Source organism: Orycteropus afer, unplaced genomic scaffold (assembly GCF_000298275.1).
Source record: "Orycteropus afer afer isolate SDZICR_OR568_19922 unplaced genomic scaffold, OryAfe1.0 scaffold00166, whole genome shotgun sequence".
Taxonomy (NCBI): domain Eukaryota; kingdom Metazoa; phylum Chordata; class Mammalia; order Tubulidentata; family Orycteropodidae; genus Orycteropus; species Orycteropus afer.
This window is the reverse complement of record NW_006921753.1, coordinates 7175458-7196808: the sequence shown is the minus strand read 5'-3', so window position 1 is coordinate 7196808 and position 21351 is coordinate 7175458. Positions and strand designations below refer to the sequence as shown.

The following is a 21351-nucleotide window of genomic DNA, read 5'->3' as shown; positions in this document are numbered from 1 at the left end:
TTCCGAGGCAGTATCACTACAGAAGTAGGATTGCCCAACCTTCCTTCCTAGGAGTGGCTGGTGGGTTTGAACCGCCAGCCTTCTGGTTAGCAGTCAAGTGCCTTAGGCACTATGCTACCAGAGATATCATCTCGGAAACCCAAGGAGCAGTCACTATGAGTCGGATCCAACTTGACAGCAGTGAATTTAGTTTTTTGGCTTTAAGATACTGAACAAGATCATTCAAACAATTCAGAAGAAAGACTCTAATAATCTGGGTATGTAGTACCACTAACAAATTTTTTGCTATTCCTAGAAATATGCTAGCTCAGTTATAAAATAAAATTCTCTAAGTCAGTAATTGTAATGTGGTTGAATATCACTTTAAATACTGAAGCAATGCAACTAGGACAAGCTATTATTTGTGATGTATTTTTAAGGCATTTTGAAGAATGGTGAAGCTATGTGGACTTTGTTGTTTGGGGGTTTAGGAGTATTCTTTAGGACTGTTTGCAATTTCTGACATCAAGATCTTTTCATTGTCATACCATTAAATTATTTGTAGAAAACAAATTTAGTAGTATCGCGATAACTATGAACTCATTCTGAAGAGAGACTAATTTCCAAAAGTTTCCATTACTTCAGATGATTCAATTAAGGGCTTTTGTGAGTCATGATGTCTGCTTTGTTATCGATAGTATCTTCGTGAATACAGTCCAGTTATTCATCTAGCTAAATAATATGTTCACAATTTTAATGCAATTTGTATGGTAAAATACACAGGAATATGTAATTCTTCACCATTTATGTATAGAAATAATACTCTTTAATAGTTAAACCTGGAATTTCATGCTGAGAAAATAGTCAGAGCAATGGAACTTACATGTTTTCATCTTTCTTTGGGTTATTTTAACCTGAGAGTGTTCTAATATTAATTTCTTCCAGCTACCTCTTTAGTTAACTTTAGTTCTCAAATGAAATCCTCAGAGTCTGGGTACAGACAATGCAAAAACTAATGCAAGAAATCAAATTCTTTTCACTGGTCATGGGGAAGAGGAATATTTTAATTGATTATTTTCATTATATTGTCTAACAGAGTGGAGGGCATCTCCTTACACGAGCATCTTAGAGATACAGTCTCTATTCCTAGATAATTAGAAGAATGATAGCAGCACATAGTCAACTTTGTGAATTTAATTAGCATAAATTATTAATTACATAAGTGTTTCTTGTTATAATGAGCAAAATATATAGTATAAAGGAAAACATGCTTAAACATGTTTCCTATTTTGTCTCTTTATAAAATTCTACTGTAAAATAAAATATATGTTTTTAAGCGTTTTTCATATTTTTCAATACACTTTGCAAAATTTTTAATATGAGTTTCAATGCTTGATCCCCCACAACCCCTGCCTCCCAATTCACAGAGAAACATCAAGTGTTTTTCATTGTTTTTATGTAAGTTTGTCCCCACAAAGGGAGTTGGAGACTAGTCAAAGACTCATCATCTTGGAATGATGACTCGATAACACAGAGGTCCCACTATAGGACAAAAGTGTAGGAATATCAGTTTCTTCCTCAGAACAAAACTGTGTGAGGATAGCTGCTGAAGAAACTCTAAAACCTAATACTTTTTGGTGACATTTCTAAAGTATATCCAAATCTACACACTTTTGTTACATGCATAGGATGTTACATTAAAATATTTTAAGGCCAGTGTAGATTTTTGGAGACAGCTTTAAGGTATTAATTTTCTAATTCCCATAAACATCATCAACTCCCCTAGCATTCCCCAGTTTAAAAAAAAAAAAACAAAAAACACCCTAACACCAAATTCACTGCCATCTAGTCAATTGGACTCATAGTGACCCCTTCTTGGGTTTCCCAGGAGTATCTCTACGGAAGTAGATTGCCCAATCTTTCCTCTGGTAGCTGGTTGGTTTTGACTGCCAGCCTTCTGGTTAGCAATCAAATAGTATATGACTTTCTGTAATGTTAATGCAGAGAAAAGAATATGGGCTAATCAGAGTTCCTTTCAATAGAGTATGGTAAGGCTTTTCTTTACATGTTATTTCCAGCTACTGCAACCTTTAGAGTGCTGCAAAGAATTTCAAAATGAGTAACATGTAGGTATTTCTCTTAAATGGCATATGTCATAGTGGAAGTGGCATCAGGATTGGAGGAAGAATCATTAACAACCTGAGATGCATAGAAGATACAACTTTGCTTGCTGAAAGTGAGGATGACTTGAGGCGCTTAATTATGAAGGTTGAAGAATACAGTCTGCAGTATGGATTATGTCTCAATATAAAGAAAAAAAAAATCCTCCCAACTGGACCAATGAGCAGCATCACAATAAATGGAGAGAAGATTGAGGTTGTCAAAGAATTCACGTTGCTTGGTTCTACAATTGATGCCAATGGAAGCAGCAGTCAGGACATTAGATGACTTGTAGCATTGGGAAGGTCAACCGCGAAGGAACTGTTTCAAGTCCTGAGGAGCAAGGATGTCTCCTTGAGGACTAAGGTGTGCCTGACACAAGCCATGATATTTCCATTCGCCTCATATGTATGTGAGAGCTGGACAATGAATAAGGAAGACTGAAGAAAAGTTGATGCTTTTGAGTTGTGGTGCTGGTGAAGAATGCTGAAAGTACCATGGACTGCTAAAAGAACTAACAAATCTGTCCTGGAGGAAGTGCACCCAAAATGCTCCTTGGAAGCAAGAATGGCCAGACTACGTCTCACCTATTTTGGTCATGTTGTCGAAGGGACCATTCCCTGGAGAAGGATGTCACGCTTGGTAGGGTGGAGGGTCGACGAAGGAGGGGTAGACCTTCAACAAGATGGATTGGCACGGTGGCTGCGATGATGGGTTCAAGTATAGCAGGGATCATGGAGATGGCGCGGGATCGGGCTGTGCATGGGGTTGCTATGAGTTGAAAACGACTCGACGGCACCAAACAACAACAACATAGTGAAGAATTAAGCTGATAATTTACCCCTTATTTACAAATAAATAAACTTGTTAATACGTGAATAAGTATACACTTAGGAAGACTTGGCAATCGACTTCCCTAGAGATACAGTCTCAGAAACCCAAGGAGGGGTGGCTATGATTCCGAACTTACTCCACAGCAGTGAGTTTGCTTTTTTGTCGTCGTCGTTTTTGTTTTCTGGAGTTTAAGCTCCATGAAGGCAGTTTTTTGCTTCATTCTCCCTAGAACTGTGCTTGAAACAGAGAAGGCACTCAGTAGTGGATAAATTAATGAAACATTAAATGATGAAATAATAAATACCAACATACTTTAAGTTAAAATAAACCAATATATTTGGCTCTCACTTCTTCTGTTCAATGGGTTGATATGATTGATTGTGTAGGTATATGTTTCATTTATCATACATTTATTGTTAAATATTTAGATTTTTCTGGATTTTGAGTATTCAAAAAATGATGTATTAAGTTATCTCTGCATATAATTGTTTGTGTACTTCTGAAAAAAACTTGCAGGATAGTCTCCCAGCAGTAAAGTTAATGGCTCAAAGAGCATTCTCATTTCAAAATTTGATATATACCATCAAATTGTGCTTCCATACTTTTTTATGCAATTTAGAGCCAATCTTACACTTTAAATTTTTTATTCAAGGTCACATTTGACAGTGTTATGAAGACTTTAAATTCTCTTTCTTTCTATAAAAGCAAACATTTCAGTACACTACAAATTATGTTTATAATTTTAGACGATTCATAGATGCCCTGAAGTTCACTCATTTAACTTAGCCCAATTTAAGTAATTCTAACAATTACAGTATAATCTGCACATTTGCTTGCTTTAAAATTCACAATGCACCTTCAAAACCTAAAAATCAGGATCCTCAAATTAAATTACTTCTGTTGCTTTTTAATTATCTTTAAAGAAAATTTTTGCTTATGATTTAAAAATGGCTTCAAATAGATGCCAAATGCTAGTTTGATGGTGAACATAAAATGGTAGTAAAGAGATCTAACATTTTATTGCATTTTATTGGAGGAATTTTTTTGGTGCATTTATGGATTTGGAGCACTTCCAGTCTTGGAACGTACTCCTTATGAAATAAGAGATCTAGCTATAGAAATAATTGTGATAAAAGTTAGTGTTTGCTCTAAGAGATAACCAAGTGTCTCTCAGTGCCTCTATGTAGTCCCCATTTGTGATGCAATGGTGCAGCAGCCTTTATCTTCCTATCTATTAAAACCTTAATTCAAGGTTCAGGGCAAATTAAATTTCCACCAAAAAGCCTTGGCCAATATCTTCAGGCTAACTGCTGAGATTTCTTTTTAGCACTTACTTATTAAGTAGCTCACACAAATTCCATTTTGTTATTTGAAGACAAGAAATTGGTATTTTTTTAATATATTTCCCCCACAAAGCACACCTAGCACTTTGCCTATGGTAGGTATTTGATAAATACTTGAATGATAGAATGTATATAAATAGATGATTTTTGAAATCGGTCTTAAAGGATACATAGGAATCTGGCCAGAGTGTATGGCTCTAAGAAATGATAAAAATGAAGCAGAGAGGGAAAAATTAGACTAATTGGGAGGAATTGGGACTTTTCCAGCCTCAAAGAACATTTCATGCTATTGAGGAGGCAGTTTTCACCATGTTAATGCAAATACTGACACTGTATTTTAAACTTTTCAAATGTGTAGATCATTCTATGATCTACCAAGGGGAAAAAAAAAAAAAAAAAATTCACTGCCGTCAAGTCAGCCCCGACTCAGAGCAACTCCTCCTTGGGTTTCCAAGGGGGCATCACTATGGAAGTAGATTGCCCAGTCTTCCTTCCTAGGAGTGGCTGGTGGGTTTGAACCACCAGCCTTCTGGCTCACAGTCAAATGACTTAGCCACTACACTACTAGAGCTCCCTTTCTATGATATAGAAAGGGTTAGAATGATATAGTATGGGTTATCACATTGACCTACAGACTGAAAAAAGAATAAAGAGTTAAAACATAATAAGATACTAAGCTTGAAAGTAAAATAAAGAACACATATCTTGAAACATACACGAATACTAGAAGTATTTTATAATCTAGTAAGGTGGCTTTTTGCACTCTAAATGATTTTGCACACCTCATTAATTTATCTAAAAGTGTAAAATAAAACATTTAGAAAACTCTAGGAATTGATGGAAGAAAGAAAAATGAGGAATTATGGTTTTGTTTATTTGCACACATTTTATACCTGTAATATAATGTAAGACATGTGTCCAAGGTAATGTAGATAGAGAATTTTGAGAAAATGAATCTCTTCTACAGATTCAGTAATGACCCACTTTGACCCCCAAGTACCCATGTTTGTTAAAGGGAATTTCACAAAAAAAGAAAAAAAAAAGTGAGACAAAGCCCATTTCTCTATATCTTAAACTATTACTAGATTTTAACAGATGTCATCCCCATCTGCCTTCCATTCCATGTAACTTGGGAATTACAGGTTGTTGTATCATACACACACACACACATACACAAATAAATTTACTTCTGATATATTTCTTGGCTTTAACAAAAATCGTATCTCTTGTTTAATGCAATAAAGGTATGAAAGGAATTGTGAGATGAAATAACTTCATCAATTAAACATAAAATCACAGGTTTAGAAGGGATCTACTACATCAACTCCATTTGTAAAACTATGATATTGTATTTATATTGAATAAAAATGTATATGTATGTCACTCTTCAATTGTGAAACCTACTATAGAGCCACAGTGGACAAAACAGACTGATATTGGTACAACCAGAGACCTATAGACCAGTGGAACAGAATTGAGAATCCAGAAATAGATCCATCCACCTATGGACCACTGCTCTTTGACAAAGAATTGAAACTCATTAAATGGAGGAGAGATAGCCTCTTTAATAACTGATGCTGGCAAAACTAGATACCCATTTGCAGCAAAATGAAATAAGATCTATACCTCATGCCATGTTGTTGTTGTTGTCATGTGCCGTTGAGTCGGACCCAACTCATAGTGACCCTTCCTTGGGTTTCTGAGGCAGTATTACTACAGAAGTAGATTGCCCTATCTTCCTTCCGAGGAGTGGCTGGTGGGCTTGAACCACCAGCCTTCTGGTTAGCAGTCAAGTGCCTTAGGCACTACGCTACCAGAGCACGTCATGCCATACTATACATAAAAATGAACTTAAGGTGGATCAAAGATGTAAATGTAAAACCAAAATTATAAAGTTCAACTATAAAGATAAAACAGGGACAAACTTAGGGGCTGTAAGTTAGGGCATAAAGAGGCTATCAAGCATAACCCAAAATGCACAAACAGCAGAAGATAAACTACATGACCGGGACCTTCTGAAAATAAATTCTTATTTTCACCACAAGATTTCTCCAGAAGAGTAAAAATAGAACCTACAGACTGGGAAAAAGTACTTGACAATGACATATCCAACAAAGAACTTATCTCTAAAATTTATAGAAAGCTTCATATGTCAACATCAAAAAGACAAAACAATTATACAAAAATAGGAAAAGAACAAGAACAGACACTTCACAAAAAGTATTCAAGCAGCCAACAAACACAAGAAGAAATGCTTGTAATCATTAGCCAATAGAGAGATGCAAACCAAAGCAAAAACAAAATATCTCAGCCCAGCAATAATAGCAAAGTTCAACAAGTTGGAAAACAGCAAATGATGGAGAGCATGTGGAGAGATTGGAACTCTCATGCACTGCTGGTGGGACTGTAAAATGGTACAACCACTGTAGAAAATGGCACGTTGCTTCCTTAAAAAATGGAAATAGAAATACTATTTGATCCAGCCATCCCACTATGGGGACTGTATCCTAAAGAGGTGTGATCTGGGACATGAATAGATGTCCTAGATCCATGTTCTTCACAGCACTATTCACAATAGCAAAGAAATGGAAACAACCTAAGTGCCCATCTACAGATGAATGGATAACAAACTATGGTACATATACACAATGGAATATTATGCAATATTAAAGAATAATGAAGAATCTACAAATCACTTCATGACATGGATGAACTTGGATGAACATTACACTAAGTGAAACAAGTCAGTCACAGAAGTACAAATATTGTATGAGTTCCTCTTATAAAAAGTCAAGAAAAGGCTTATACAGGGAGGAAAATTATCATTGTTGGTATCTAGGGATGATATAAGGAACTGTGATAGCATAGTGCCTAAGGCACTTGACTGCTAACCCAAAGGTTGGCAGTTCAAACCCACCAGCTACTCCTAGTAGAGAAGGTTGGGCAAGCTACTTCTGGAGTGACACCACCTCAGAAACCCAAGGAGGGGTCGCTACGAGTCGGGTCTGACTCAACGGCACATAACAACAGGAGGGATGATAAGGGAGAGAAGAGAAATTGCTGGCTAGTTAAGAAATATATGTGATTTGGTTGAAGGGAAAGGCAATTTAACAGAAATGTGTGACCAGCACAATATCCCTAAGGAAAAGAGAGACACAGAGGTACAAACAACAAAGGTAAATACTATTATGTACAGAATACTGCACTATCAGTGATAACAAACACTAATCTATGGGTGGCTTCATAGATAGGCAATAAGATCATGTATGGGTAGACAAATGGAAATATACCCATGACATACCCAGGTTTGGCAGACAATATTCCTATATATGTATTTGTATGTGCTGTAAAAATGTCCACATACATTGGAGAGATAACAAAGGGCAAAGTTAGGATATCTTCTTAGTAACAACTAAGCACCTTGAGGGAGTGAGTTGTGGGGACTGTGGGCTCAGGACTGGGGTCCCAGGGAACATCAAACTCAATTGGCACAACATAGTACACAGAGACATTGTTCTAAATCCTACTTTCATGAGTAGCAAGCAGCCATCTGAGATGCAACTATCGGTCTCTCCTTGTCCAGGGCAAAGAAGAGTGAAGAAAATCAAAGACATATGGAAACAACTAGCCCAGAGGATCAATGGACCATGAAAACCTCATCCTACATGACTCTGAGACTAGAAGAACTAGATGGTGCAGCTACCAAGGCCAACCGCTAGGAAAGAGATCAATATTGGAGATCCTGGGTAGAGTGGGAGAAAAAATGTGGAACAAAATTTAAAAATATAAAAAAGACCAGGATTACTGATGGGACACAAACTGGTGAAACCCCACAACTATGGCCCTGAGTCACCCTTCGTGCCTGGAATTGGACATTCTCCACTGGCTCAACTCTCAGCTGAACAACAGACAGGCCTATGAGCTGAACAACTACATCAGGGAGATACACTCCTTAGAACAGGCAACCATAGGAAATCAGAAGGGCAACATTTGCACAGGGAGAAATCTGGACAGGCAGGAAAGCATAGGTAAGAAGGAAACAGTGCATGGGTAACCACAGGAAGGAGGTGGGAGGAGAGCTGTTACATTGTGGAGATGCTAATCATTGTCATGAAACAAAATATATATGAACTGTTAAATGTAAAACAAATCTGCTTTGTAAAATTGCACCCAAATCATAATAAAAAAAATTTAAAAATATATGTGTGTGTGTGTGTGTGTATCTACTGTTTAGAAAGCATATATAGTGTGGATAATTTGTGCATGATTATGATAAATGAAGTATATTTTCTAAAATTAAATCTTTGTTATTTCTGTAAAGGCATTGGGAATAAAATTCTTTTTTCAGTAACCACTCTCCCTATTGTAGTTTAATATATGTCATTTATGTGGGGAAAACATTTTTTTTTCTGATTTTCAGTTATAATACTTTTTTAAGAAACATAACCAATTGTTATCAAGTACCATTTCTGCCACCATGCCTTCATTTGTGTTCATTGATTACTTAGTCTCACACTAAAACTATTGTACTGAAGATAATGTTATTGGAAACCATAGTTTTGTTGAACAAAAAGAAGCCAGAGGCAGAAGATCTAAACCAATGATTTTCAACGAGACAGGGCTTGGGAAAGGAGCCACAATTTTGCCTCTCAAGGGACATTTGGCAATATCTGGAGGCATTTTTGGTTACCATGACTAGAGGAGAAGGAGTTATTGGCATCTAATGGTCAGGGATTCTGCTAAACATCTTACAGCACACAGGACATCCCTCTACAGTAAAGATTTATTCAACTCAAAATGTCAATAGTCCTGAGGTTGAGAAACCTTATTTTAAACTGATTTTATAAAATATTTACATGTCTTAATTAGAATGTGTGTACCTTAATACACTAATAAAGCAAAAAATAAATTCTAGCATTTTTACTGTCAACGTTGCTCTTGTTGTAGAGGTCATTGAGTCGATTCCAACTCATGGCAACCCTAGGTACAACAAAATGAAGCTCTTCCTGGTCCTGCGCCATCCTCACAATCATTGCTATGTTTGAGCCCATTGTTTCAGCCACTGTGTTCATCCATCTCATTAGTGGTCTTCCTTTTTTTCACTAACCCGCTACATTACCAAACATGTCCAAAGTACATGAGATGAAGTCCCACCATCATTGCTTCTAATGGTATTTTGGCTATACTTCTTCCAAGACAGGTTTGTTTGTTCTTCTGGAAGTCCATGGTATAATCACCATATATATTCTTCACCAATACTGTAATTTATATGCATCAATTCTTCTTCAGTCTTCCTTCTTCATTGTCCAGCTTTCACATTTATATAAGGTAATTCAATATACCCTGGCTTGTGTCAAGCACACCCAAAATAAGTAAAATAAGATATGAAAGCAATTTCTAAGGATAAATTCCTCATTTTTAACTACTCTTTCCCGAACAATTCATTTGTGCAAAGGGATTTCTGTAAAACTTACACAAAGCTAGGTTTTAGTCTATATTCTTCACCGTTATGAGCAGCTGCAATCAGGATTAACTCTAATGCAATACCTAGCAAAGTTACAGCTCTCAATAAATATTTGATGATAGTGCCATTAAATTATCAGTGCAATAAAAAAATAGTCATGCAAAATTAGAACATGAAAAAATAGACTAATTCTCATCCTTTTTTCTATTGGGCTTGAAATGTGGTAAGATTCTTAATTTTAAACAACCCCAGCTCAAATACCTGTATGTCACCAACAGAAAGAGAATCATTTTTCCCAACTTGGTAGCTCTTAAAACTCATTTATAAGGAAAAATTTATTTCTGACCAATGTGGGAATATTTCCATTAAAATTATTTGACTAACTTCAAATTTTACTAAGGACTACTTCCAGCATCCCCTTAAGTTTTTTGCTATGTACAGAATGCATAACTAGATTGTGTTTTATTAGCACTGGTCTGAAATTCAAAGGTCTCTGGGTGACACAAATGGTTTGAGCTCAACTACTAACATAAAGTTTGACAGTTTGAACCCATCTAGCAGTGCCATGAAGGAAAGGCCTGACTCTTATTTCTGTGAAGATTGTTGTTGTTGTTGTTAGTTACTGTCAAGCTGATTCCATCTCATGGCGATCCTGTGTGTGCAGAGTAGAACTGTTCTATAGGGTTTTCAAGACTGTGACTTGAGGAAGCAGATAGCCAGGCACATTTTCCAAGTTGCCTCTTGGCATATTTGAACTGCTAACGTTCCAGTAAGTAACTGAGTGCTTAACAATCTGACCCACCCAGGGACTCAGTAAAGATTACAGTCAGAACACAATATGGAGCAGGTCTACTTTGTAACATGTATTGTTGCCATGAATCAGAGTCAACTTAATAGCAACCACAGGTTGATTTTGGTTTTGGTCTGACATTAGATCTCACAAATATTTTAGTTAAAAGATTTTTCATATGTTCTCCTTACCTCTTTGTATTTCCACTTAATTATCCCACTTAGCTTCTAGCTCTACTGTTTGTTTTTAATCTTTGGTTAATAAACTTTTATTTTAAAAATGTTGAAATATCTGCATACCGATCCTCAAACATAAGACATTTCTACATTTTTTTTTTTTTGCTATGCCTGGTCATTTTGATAGTAACAATAATAATAATAATTCAGAATAATATCTCACATCTACAGAACATGTTTAATATGGAAGGTTTCCAGGACAGTCTAAAATGTTTGAATAGCATGTGTATACACATAGATGTAACACATACCACACACAAATGGACACACTCTGCACACACATGCAGTGCTTTTACATGTTGCCTATAGCTTCTCTGTGCCCGGACATTATAGACATTTTGTATTTGCCTTAGTGCCTGCTCGTCTCTAGGCTGCCAAACCATGAATAATTTAACCAACCAACATTGCAGGGAGAAAATTGCATGGGAATTCTAGTAAGCTAAATTAAATTCAGTCTTGGCAAGTCAAAGGTAAAAAAGCTTGCTCTTCTGTGAATGGTGTGAACAGAGTCATTCGTGTTGACAGGTATTTTGCATCTCACTGGCACTTCGTATCAAAGATGAAGACATCTGTAGAAATTAAGACATTAATTCATCACCAAACCATAGTAGTCTCTACAGCTCCTTTATCCTCATTGAGTGTTACTTAGCTTTTCCACAAACCATGCCCTTAATCTTTCTCTCAGATAAACCTGGGAGTCAGGAGAAACCAAAACAAACCAAACCCACTGCCCTTCAAAAAGAAAAAGATGATGATTATAGCAAACTTGAAAACTGTTTCTAAAATAACCATGTTTATGGGCCCTAATGCAATCCAACTTCCTATGGTTCGTTCTGCCCTGTGTCTGTGGAAGAGCTTACGCTGGCTGTCCCTGCCGGCCTTTTACTGACTTTCCTCCTTCCTGCCTTCATTCTGGTCACTGTGTCTTCTCCCGTCATGCTTGTTCTGCTCTCCAGATTCCAATCTAGATCATCCTGGCTGATTTTCTATTTAAAATTGCCTTAAAAGACCCAACCCATGAATCTTCAAATACTTAAAAAAAAAAAAAAAAAAACAGCTCTTTGCTTTGTGTTTTATGGTCATTATAAGGAAGATAAGAGGTACTTTAGGGTATCATTTGCAAATCACAGAGCACATGTGCTCCTTAATTTCTCTTCCATGGTAGTTTTCCACTTATTAACCCTTATAATATGTTTTTACTTTTTGTTTGTTTTTTATCAAAACAGAGAGTTCCATACCAGGACAAAATTTAAATTTCTTACACATCCAAGAAAACATATGACAGCCTTTAGAGTGTATGGTAAAGGAGCCCTGGTAGTGTGATGGTTAAGGACTTGGCTGCTAACCGCAAGGTCAGCAGGTTCCAACCAACCAGCAGTTCCATAGAATAAAGATGTGGCAGTCTGCTTTTATAAAGATTACATACTTGGAAACCCTATAGTGGAGTTTTTTGTTTTTTGTTTTTTGTTTTTTCCCCAAAGTTTCAATGTTATCAACTGCTCCCTGATTTTCAGTGACGTCAGCTTGATATCCAACATGGAAAGGACTCTGCAACATTCAAATTAGAAATCATTTTATTAGCTGGTCATTAAATGCTAGGCACTGGTCCTGGAAATACAGAGATTAAAATTACATAGTCCGTTCCCTGCAGTAATTATGCTAGGTACCAAAAATTTATAGTGTTAAAACCTGTTATAAAATGTGGTATATTCTAGCACATTGAAATTCCCTAGGGAAGAAAAATGATTAGTGAGAGAGAACAAAGCATTAAATTTTTTGGAGAAGGAATTTTTATTTTTTTAATTTCCCTGTACCTGACAAAAGATTCACTTCACTCTTACCTAAAACCGAAAACCAAACTCATTGCCCTGGAGTCAGATCTAACTCATAGCAACCCCTCCTTCAGTTTCTGAGATGGTATCTCTACGGAAGTAGATTGCCCAACCTTCCTTTTGAGGAGTTACTGTTACCTAAGCTTTGTAAACTCTTTTCACTCTTTGGCCAACCATAAAAGGACCCTTAGTATTCAAAGGAAATTGTGCTTGTATAATGATAAGAAAGGAGCTCTGGTAGCATGGTGCCTAAGGCATTTGACTGGTAACCAGAAGGCTGGCAGTTCAAAACCACCAGCCACTCCTCAGAAGGAAGGTTGGGCAATCTACTTCCGTAGTGATACTGCCTTGGCAACCCAATGAGGGGTCTATGAGTCAGGTTCGACTCAACCGCACATAACAACAACAACAACGATAAGAGACAGATAAAGATGCATTTCCTATCATAAGTTATAGGTCCAGATCGTATTAATTTACATATTCAGGTGCCTTGCCATACATTGATGAAAAATAGAATATTAAGTTACAAAATAGTTTCCTTGACATGGTAGAACTGTACCTGTTGCACTGAACAGGTCTGAATATATGTGGTAGAAATTCCACATTTAGGAGCCAAAGCCCTGACGAAAACAAATGCTGTATTGTGGAATAAGGCATCTTCCCAGCGGTCATTAGCTTGCATGTTTGCAACCACATATCTACACCCCTACCTCTGAAGAAACAGCTCCTCATTTACAACCTTATGCTATTCCATGGTTTGAAGCTAAAAGGTATTGAAGTTCCAGGGTGGGGCATACAAGACAATTAAAAATTATTGAGCTAATTTTTCATTATGGAACTGAGCACACAAAAAACAATTTTAGTAAATCTTTTTTTCTCAGATAATAAATGAAAAGCACTCCTCCCCTCTGCTCCCTGTGACTGCCTCCTCCCTGTGCCCTTGTTACCTGTCATTGCTGCATGTCCAGCTTTGCCTCTGTGTGAATGCTGCCCCTCTGATGTCTCATGCCTTATATTTTGTATTCTGAGTTTTACAAATGCTAAAAATGCTGAAAACTCTAGTTGTTATGCTTCATATTTACATGTAATGCATGTTTTTTACTTTTGATGTTTCTGCTCACTGAGGCAAAATTGCTTAAAGGCGAAGACGCTTCCTCAATTGACAATTTAAAAATAAGATCATGGTATCTTTTTTCTTTATTAAAATTCATCATTTTTACCTTATATAAAATTTTAGGACATGTTGTGAGTGCTAACAGTGAAAGATTTTATTCACAGTGTCCTCTTTCTTCAGGAAGTCCTAAAATGGTTTTATTCATGGCTGCAGATTGCCTTAATTTTGCACTTTAGCACCACCTGGTGGACAAAATATCATTTGTTTATTTTTATCTCCTGTTTAAAATTAGTCCCTTCACATACTGTATCCAATTATGATATAGTTTGAGATATTTTATTTTAATAGTATTGACGTTATAGGTAATTCTAAGCAAAATAAATATGTTTCTAAGTGCTATTACCAAGTTACATGCCTAAATTGGTTGAATGTCATGAATATATATGGATTAGATCTATGCTACATAGTTAACGCACAACATTTTTTTTCCCTTGCAATATAATTACTTATTTATAGTTTACATTTTTTTTTTAATTGTGCTTTCGGTCCAAAATTACAAAGAAGATTTGTTTTACATTCAACAGTTCATTCACATTTGATTTTATGGCCCTGAGTACCATCACCAACCGTAAAAAAACTCCTCCCCTCTGCTCCCTCTGGCTATCCCCTGCCTGTGCCCTGTTATCTATGTATTCCTACATGTCCACCTTTGCCTCTTTATGGATGCTGCCCATCCGATGTCTCATGGCTGGTTGACTAAGGGTTGCATCTCCCTAGAGTAGGTGGGTGCATCTCCCTGGAGTAGGTGTTCTGCATGTAGGTCTTTCTACAGTTGGACTGAGAGCAAATACATAGAAATGAATCCATTTGTAGGACCAAAGGGGGTCTCCACCAGTCTCTATCCAACTGGTATTTCTGGCCATTTATGTGTTCTTGAATTTTGTTCCACATTTTTCCTTCCACTCTTTTCTGGATCTCCAATTTTGATCCCTTTCTGTGCGGTTGGCATTGGTAGTTATGCAGCATCTAATTCTTCCGGTCTCAGGATCATGAAGGCTGAAGTCCTTGTGGCCTAGCATATCTTTAGACTAATTGTTTCCAGATAACTTTGATTTTCTTCACTCTTCTTTTCTCCTGATGAGAGGAGACTAATAGTTGCATCTTAGATGGCCACTTGAAATCTTTTAAGACCCCACTCACTAATCACTAAAGTAGGATGTAGAACAAGATTTTTATGTACTATGTTGCGCCAATTGAGCATACTGTCCCCCCAAGACTATGATTCCAAGCACGCAGGCCCAGTGATTCTCTCTCTCAAGGTGTTGGTTGTCTCTGATAAGCTATTCCAGCCTTGTCTTCTGTTGCTTCTGTAATGCCTGTGGATAATTTTGTAGCACAAGTGCGTATGTAAGATTATCTTCAGCCAAACCTATCCTTGGTCTTGGGTGTATTCCTGTTCTTCTGCCCCCACCTGATCTTCTCACCTGTCTATGCATTTACCCACAGCCTAGTGTTTGGTGCCAGTGGCAATGAAGTACTGTGCATGTAATAGTATTTGCCTCTGTTGTCTATATTTTTTGTGCATGTTTCTGTCTGTGTCTTTCCTTTCTCCAATTATATTTTACTTTTTTTTTTTCAGCAAAAGATTGTAGAAGGTCAGCAGATATTCTGTACTTTAGTAGCAGTGTGTGATTTAGGTTAAATTGTCTCAAAAAACATGGAGGGAAATAATTTTATAAACAACACTTTATGAATAATTGTCATTCTAGAAATGCATACCATGTTATTATTCTATGCAAAATTTTATAAACTACTATTTGAATGTATAGTACTCTAAAGTAACCATTTTATGCTCATTGTTTCCTTTATAAATAAAATTGAGTTGTGGTTTTATCACATTCTCTAATTTTAATGTTTGGAATTTTCCTGGAGATATATTTGACAATATTTTCATATTAAAAATATAGTTATAGTTAATTTTGTTACTTCAAGAAAACACTTAAAATTTTCTCTCTCTTTTTTTCCCTGTTTTCTAAAGGCCTTGGATCGTATACAGTAAATTCAATATATGGAGATACCATTATTATGCCTTGTCAACTTGATGTACCTCAGAATCTTATGTTTGGCAAATGGAAATATGTAAGTTTAACTGACCTCAAACTTGGTTTATTGCTAGTAGTTTTTGAAATAAAAATTTTTATATGAATAAATGTGACTTTCAAATGAGCATAACGGCAAAATTTGACTGTGGGTACAAATGTAGGAAGGTAGAATTAATCTGTTGAATATGCCAAAAGAATCATTCCCAAGTCTTACATAACAAATGCTATTTTTAAATAAAGCCAATAAACACGTAATTCTTAGATCATATTCATTTGAAAGATTTAACCTTAAGTGTTAAAGGTAGAGGAATATGCATAGTGCCAGACCAAAATCAGTAGAGTACAGGGCAGAGCTTAGTGAATGATGACTACCTTTCTCCATATACTGCTTTTGTCTCGATGTGGCTATTGCCAACGCAAGAGACACCAGTAGCTACAGTACCTACCTACTCATTGGAGATTAATTACTCATCAGCATTATAAGGGTTTTTTTTTTTTCTTGTGTTATGCCTTAGAACTGTGTTGATGTTATAGGTCCTTTTTACATTTAACATTGTTGATTTTATCTTTTTTCTTATAGATAGTAAAATCATATTTTTCCAGTTATGGAGGTATAAATTGGGTCTAGAAATGGAGTATACATTTCTGGGTAGTTGGATGTGGAAGGCTTAGGTAACTAGAACTGATAAAATACCCCAATTTAATTACCAAAACCAATGAAAGAAATCTCTGTAGTGCAATTTCCCAGGTCTCAACCACATGAGACTCATGGTAGTTTGCAAGCTTAAAGTAGAAATACGTTTCCTTGGACACAATAGCTATTACTAATCTCTTCTAGATTAGAACAAACTTTCCCTAGCTTCTTGAAATGCTGAGAGGTATTTGCATAGGAAAAGAATTTGATAGTCCAATAATTTTTGAAGTTTCTTTATTGAAGACCTCTCAGAGCCTTTCAAATGTTAAAGTACCCCATGAATTGTCTGAGGGCCATAGTTTAATTCATTTCTTAAGTTTATTTGATTACACAAGGTTTTTCTTCCAATATCTCTAAGAGTAAAATATTCTGCAGGACACATTTTGGGAAATGTGCTTAAAGTTGCACATGAAAGGTGGTGTATTTAACACAGTCTTTTAAAATGTGGGTTCTGAATCATGGGAGAAAGAAGGCTGTTTATACACAGGGAGACAGCTCAGGGGACAGGAGTGCATGGAGGGGTGGACACAGGGCAAAGGTGACTATCGGGAGGAAGTGGGTGGGAAAAGCTGTTGCATCGGGGAACAATTGTAGTCAGTGTCATGAGACAACGTGTATGTGAACTGCTATATGGAAAGTGAATTTGGTCTGTAAACTTTTACACAAATCACAATTAAAAAAAAATGTGGGTTCTGAAGTCTGACCGACAGGATGATAATAAAACCTTCCTCATTGTTTTGTTGAGAGGGTTACATGAAACAATTCCTATGAAAATACTTATCTAGTACTTGGCACATGCTAATTGCTTGAGAAATGTAAGCTATTATTATTATGGGGCTTACCATATCATAGACTCTATGCTTGTGTGAGTATATAGATCAAAGAAAGGTAGGAGGTGAGGCTGCATAGTATTTCTTTGTACTCTCCTCCTGTTACCCAGTTCATGCTGGGTAAACTTGCACTATTTCTCTTTTCCTATAGAGGTGGAAGTTTGAAGTTAAGACCTATCAGAGCAAAATGTACTAAAAAACAAACAAAACTAAACTCACTGCCGTGGAGTGGATTTCGACTATAACAATCCCTCCTTGGGTTTCTGAGGCAGTATCACTACAGAAGTAGATTGCCCAACCTTCCTTCTGAGGAGTGGCTGGTGGGTTTGAACCACCAGCCTTCTGGTTTGCAGTCAATTGCCTTAGCTACTATGCCACCCCAAAAAAATTCTAAGGTACTAGGAGACTATCAACTAATTCACCTGTCGGATTGAAACTGCTGCCAAAATAAATGGAGTGAAGGTGGTGAAAAACTTCTGTGATCATAGAAAATTCTACCTATAATGCAGGAAGTGATTTTTACCTAAACTGAACTGACACAATGATATTTGAAAACCAAATAGTAATGGCAATTTTCAAATTGTCAGTTAGACAAAAAGCTTCAGCAGTGAAGTAATGAGAGATACATTTGAGGTGCTATGTGCTCTAAAACCAGCCCTGATTTGCAGAAATTGTAATGTATATGCTCTAATTCAATGTAACCTCCTGAAAGACAATTGGAAGGTTGGTAAGAGTGAGAGGAAGCAAACATTGAGTAAGGTTGGACTGGCTTCTGCACTGTCACACTGTGAGCTCCCTGTGAATAGAGAGCATATCATCCTGAGCAGCCTCCCAAAACTCACTCCTGTCTCCTCTTTACCAGCATCTGTCACAGTGCTTGGAACAAAAGAGATACCAGCTATGAAGGTGGTGGAATGTAATCATAATGGAGCCTGGCAGCAGAGATCAAATCTCAGCTCTGCCTACATTTACTAGCTATGACTTGGGAAGTTAGTTATCCAAACTCTACCTCCATTGTCTAATCTGTAAATGGAGCTTATGCTATAACTTTAATTTATATAATTTTCATGAGAATTAAATCAATTAACAAAGCAAAGGACTGACAAGTAGTTAGGTACTCAAAAATGAATAACTATTATTTATTTCCAAAATGAATGAATACTTAAATTTAAGGGAACTTATTTCTCTTACTGATGGAATGATTTAAAGCAAAGATTTGTGTTATAAATCTGCAATAAAGTTAATGATTTAATGAGAAGATAATGACATATTTAGATAATTCACTCAATTAAAACTTTTAGACTCTTTAAGATTAACTTAGCTATCAATATTAATAATCTTTAAAACTTAAACTTTCATAGAACTTTAACATTTGCCACACACTTTTATGTGCTTTATCATATTCTGTATTCTCAAAGGCCTTGTGAGGCAAGTAGAGAAGGGATTGGACCCTATTTTAGATTAAATTGATTATTAACTAATAGAATGTTTTTGGGAGCAGAGGAAGAAATGCCCTCTATGTGCTACTGCTCTTGGCATAATTGTATATACAAATTATATTGCATTTAGAAAATAAGTTTTTATACATATGACTTTTGAGCCCAGTTTTAAGCCTCAGGTAGATATAAACTATTGAGTTTAGTGATTAATCTGAATCTATATCTTAGACATGATTATTCTACAAGGACATATAATGTTTCTCCATGAAGACTCATTAAACAACATTCTATGTAAACCTGAGCTATGTTACTTTTGGCTGAAGAGTAGACATTTAAAGTATGTAGATTAAAGTAAAAAAAAAAAAAAGCCAAACATAATTGTCCAAAAGATAATTGTTTAATATATATGTATAAGATACATATATATATATATATTTATATATATGACGAGTACTTGCTAGTTTCAAAAGAGTCATTAATTCTCTCTTCCAGATGAAAGAAAGGCTGAGATTCCTAGGACGTCTTGTCATTTTCACACATTTATACCGATACCTGTGAAAGAACTTACAGTTTCTCCTCTAAAGAGGAGTTATTTCCTATAACCAAAACTTTATATGGGGCTCATATCCAAAATTATTCTTCTTGGACAAAAAGTACAAATATTGTTGGAAGAATATGGCCAGGAAAATTTGGTTGTTCTGGCTGTAATCCTGAAACATCTGAATATGCTTGTTTTTAAAATATATTGTTATTTTAATTTTTAGGAAAAGCCCGATGGCTCCCCAGTATTTATTGCCTTCAGGTCCTCTACCAAGAAAAGTGTGCAGTACGACGATGTACCAGAATACAAAGACAGATTGAGCCTCTCAGAAAACTACACTTTGTCTATCAGTAATGCAAGGATCAGTGATGAAAAGAGATTTGTGTGCATGCTAGTAACAGAGGACAACGTGTTTGAGGCACCTACAGTAGTCAAGGTGTTCAGTAAGTAGTCTGCAGTATAACTGCTAAGTGGGATTGATGGCTGGTACTAGAAAACGGTCTTTAGAATGAAGACTGAACTCTGTTAGCAGCTCCACAGCAGGCATCTATGTAAGAGGACTTCTAGAGATCTTCCTTCTGCTCATGTATGCCGTCAGCCAGGAAAACAAAAACGCCTAAAATCTAAATAGGAGATTTGCATTGAGGAATGAAAAAACAATACTCTCTGTTGTTTTGTAAAATTCCTGTAATAAAGGAGTAGTCCTGAATGATAATTGGCACATGATCTTTAATTTTCACTAACATACACAAATAAATCTATACATACATGTTCTGTAATATACATTTAGATAGAACATGCATATATATATGTGTGTGTGTATATATATATATATATATATATATATATATAATCATACATACATTATATAGATGTATATGTATTGAGATAAACCATATGAAGTTATCATTTTTGATATTAAAAACCATCACAAATAGGCAAAAAAACTATGATTTAGATATCTAAGCTTTCAATTAAATAAATGTATACATATGTATTTAGCTTATGACCCTTAATGCTTGCTAATTTAGTTCTTAAAGTGTTTGGTAATAGAAAATTGCCCTAAAGTACAGAAGTTCACATGCGGATATACCAAGGGGGGAAAAAAAGTTGCAGAAGGAATTTGGAATAATTACTGTAGTCGTTATGGCAAAGTTACTTTGCCTAATGATAATATATAGTTGATGTTACTGTGCAAATAACTATGCAAATGAGTGACTTGAGAAGTTCTAATTAAAGCATTTTATCTTTTAAAATTCAAATAAAAAGCCCTACCTCAGTTACAGCATAAAACTTTAGAAGTTATAGGAGGAAAAATAGGTCTCAATAAGTTTCAGAATGGCAGTCTTTTTTAATTAGGGAAGAAGACCTCGCTTTCAACTTTTCCCCTCTGCTTTCTGATAACTTGACAGCAACTAGAAGTTATTAAATTAAATAAGGAAGAAAGAAACCCAGAGGGCCTTCCAACCTCAGCAAGTAACTGTGGATTATGCCAGTTTTCTCTTATAATAGCCAGTGCAACTAAGTTGGACTGCCTCTTAAGTATTTATATGGACTTCAAAGCTCCTATGGTTTCATGATGCAGATTCAAAGAGTGCTTATGCTATCAAAGGAAAGCTTTGTTCTCTAGAAGAACCTTGTAAAAGCATATTACATGTTTCAGTTGATTACCTTTCCATTTGGAAGGTCCTTTCTAGAAACCATCCACACTGCTCAATCGTTTTAAGAATCAAACCAAATACTTAGTGTTTGCCAGTCATGCCTCCTTCATTAAACATCCCCCAAAAGCCTGCATCGTGTATTTGCCAATGGCCTGTGTATTTTGTCTTTCTTTTCTTTTACTCCACTTTCCTATTTAAGGAAGAACAATAGTGCACTGCTTAGGGAATTCTTTCTAAAAGAAAAAAGACAAAAATTCTTTTTTTTTTTTTTTTTATTGGCAATGGTGTCATAAGTTACATTAGACATCAAGAATGTACCACAGTAGATACAG

The 21351-nt window shown here is 35.9% G+C and overlaps 1 protein-coding gene across 1 annotated transcript in view; it reads left to right on the top strand.

The window, feature by feature from the left end:
- ALCAM (activated leukocyte cell adhesion molecule) overlaps positions 1-21351 on the top strand; it is a 250407-nt gene that overhangs the window by 173386 nt on the left and 55670 nt on the right. Inside the window, exons 2-3 of the mRNA XM_007946574.2 lie at positions 15791-15891; positions 19582-19801. Of these exons, the coding sequence (XP_007944765.1) occupies positions 15791-15891; positions 19582-19801 (321 nt within the window). The remainder of the gene's footprint in view (positions 1-15790; positions 15892-19581; positions 19802-21351) is intronic.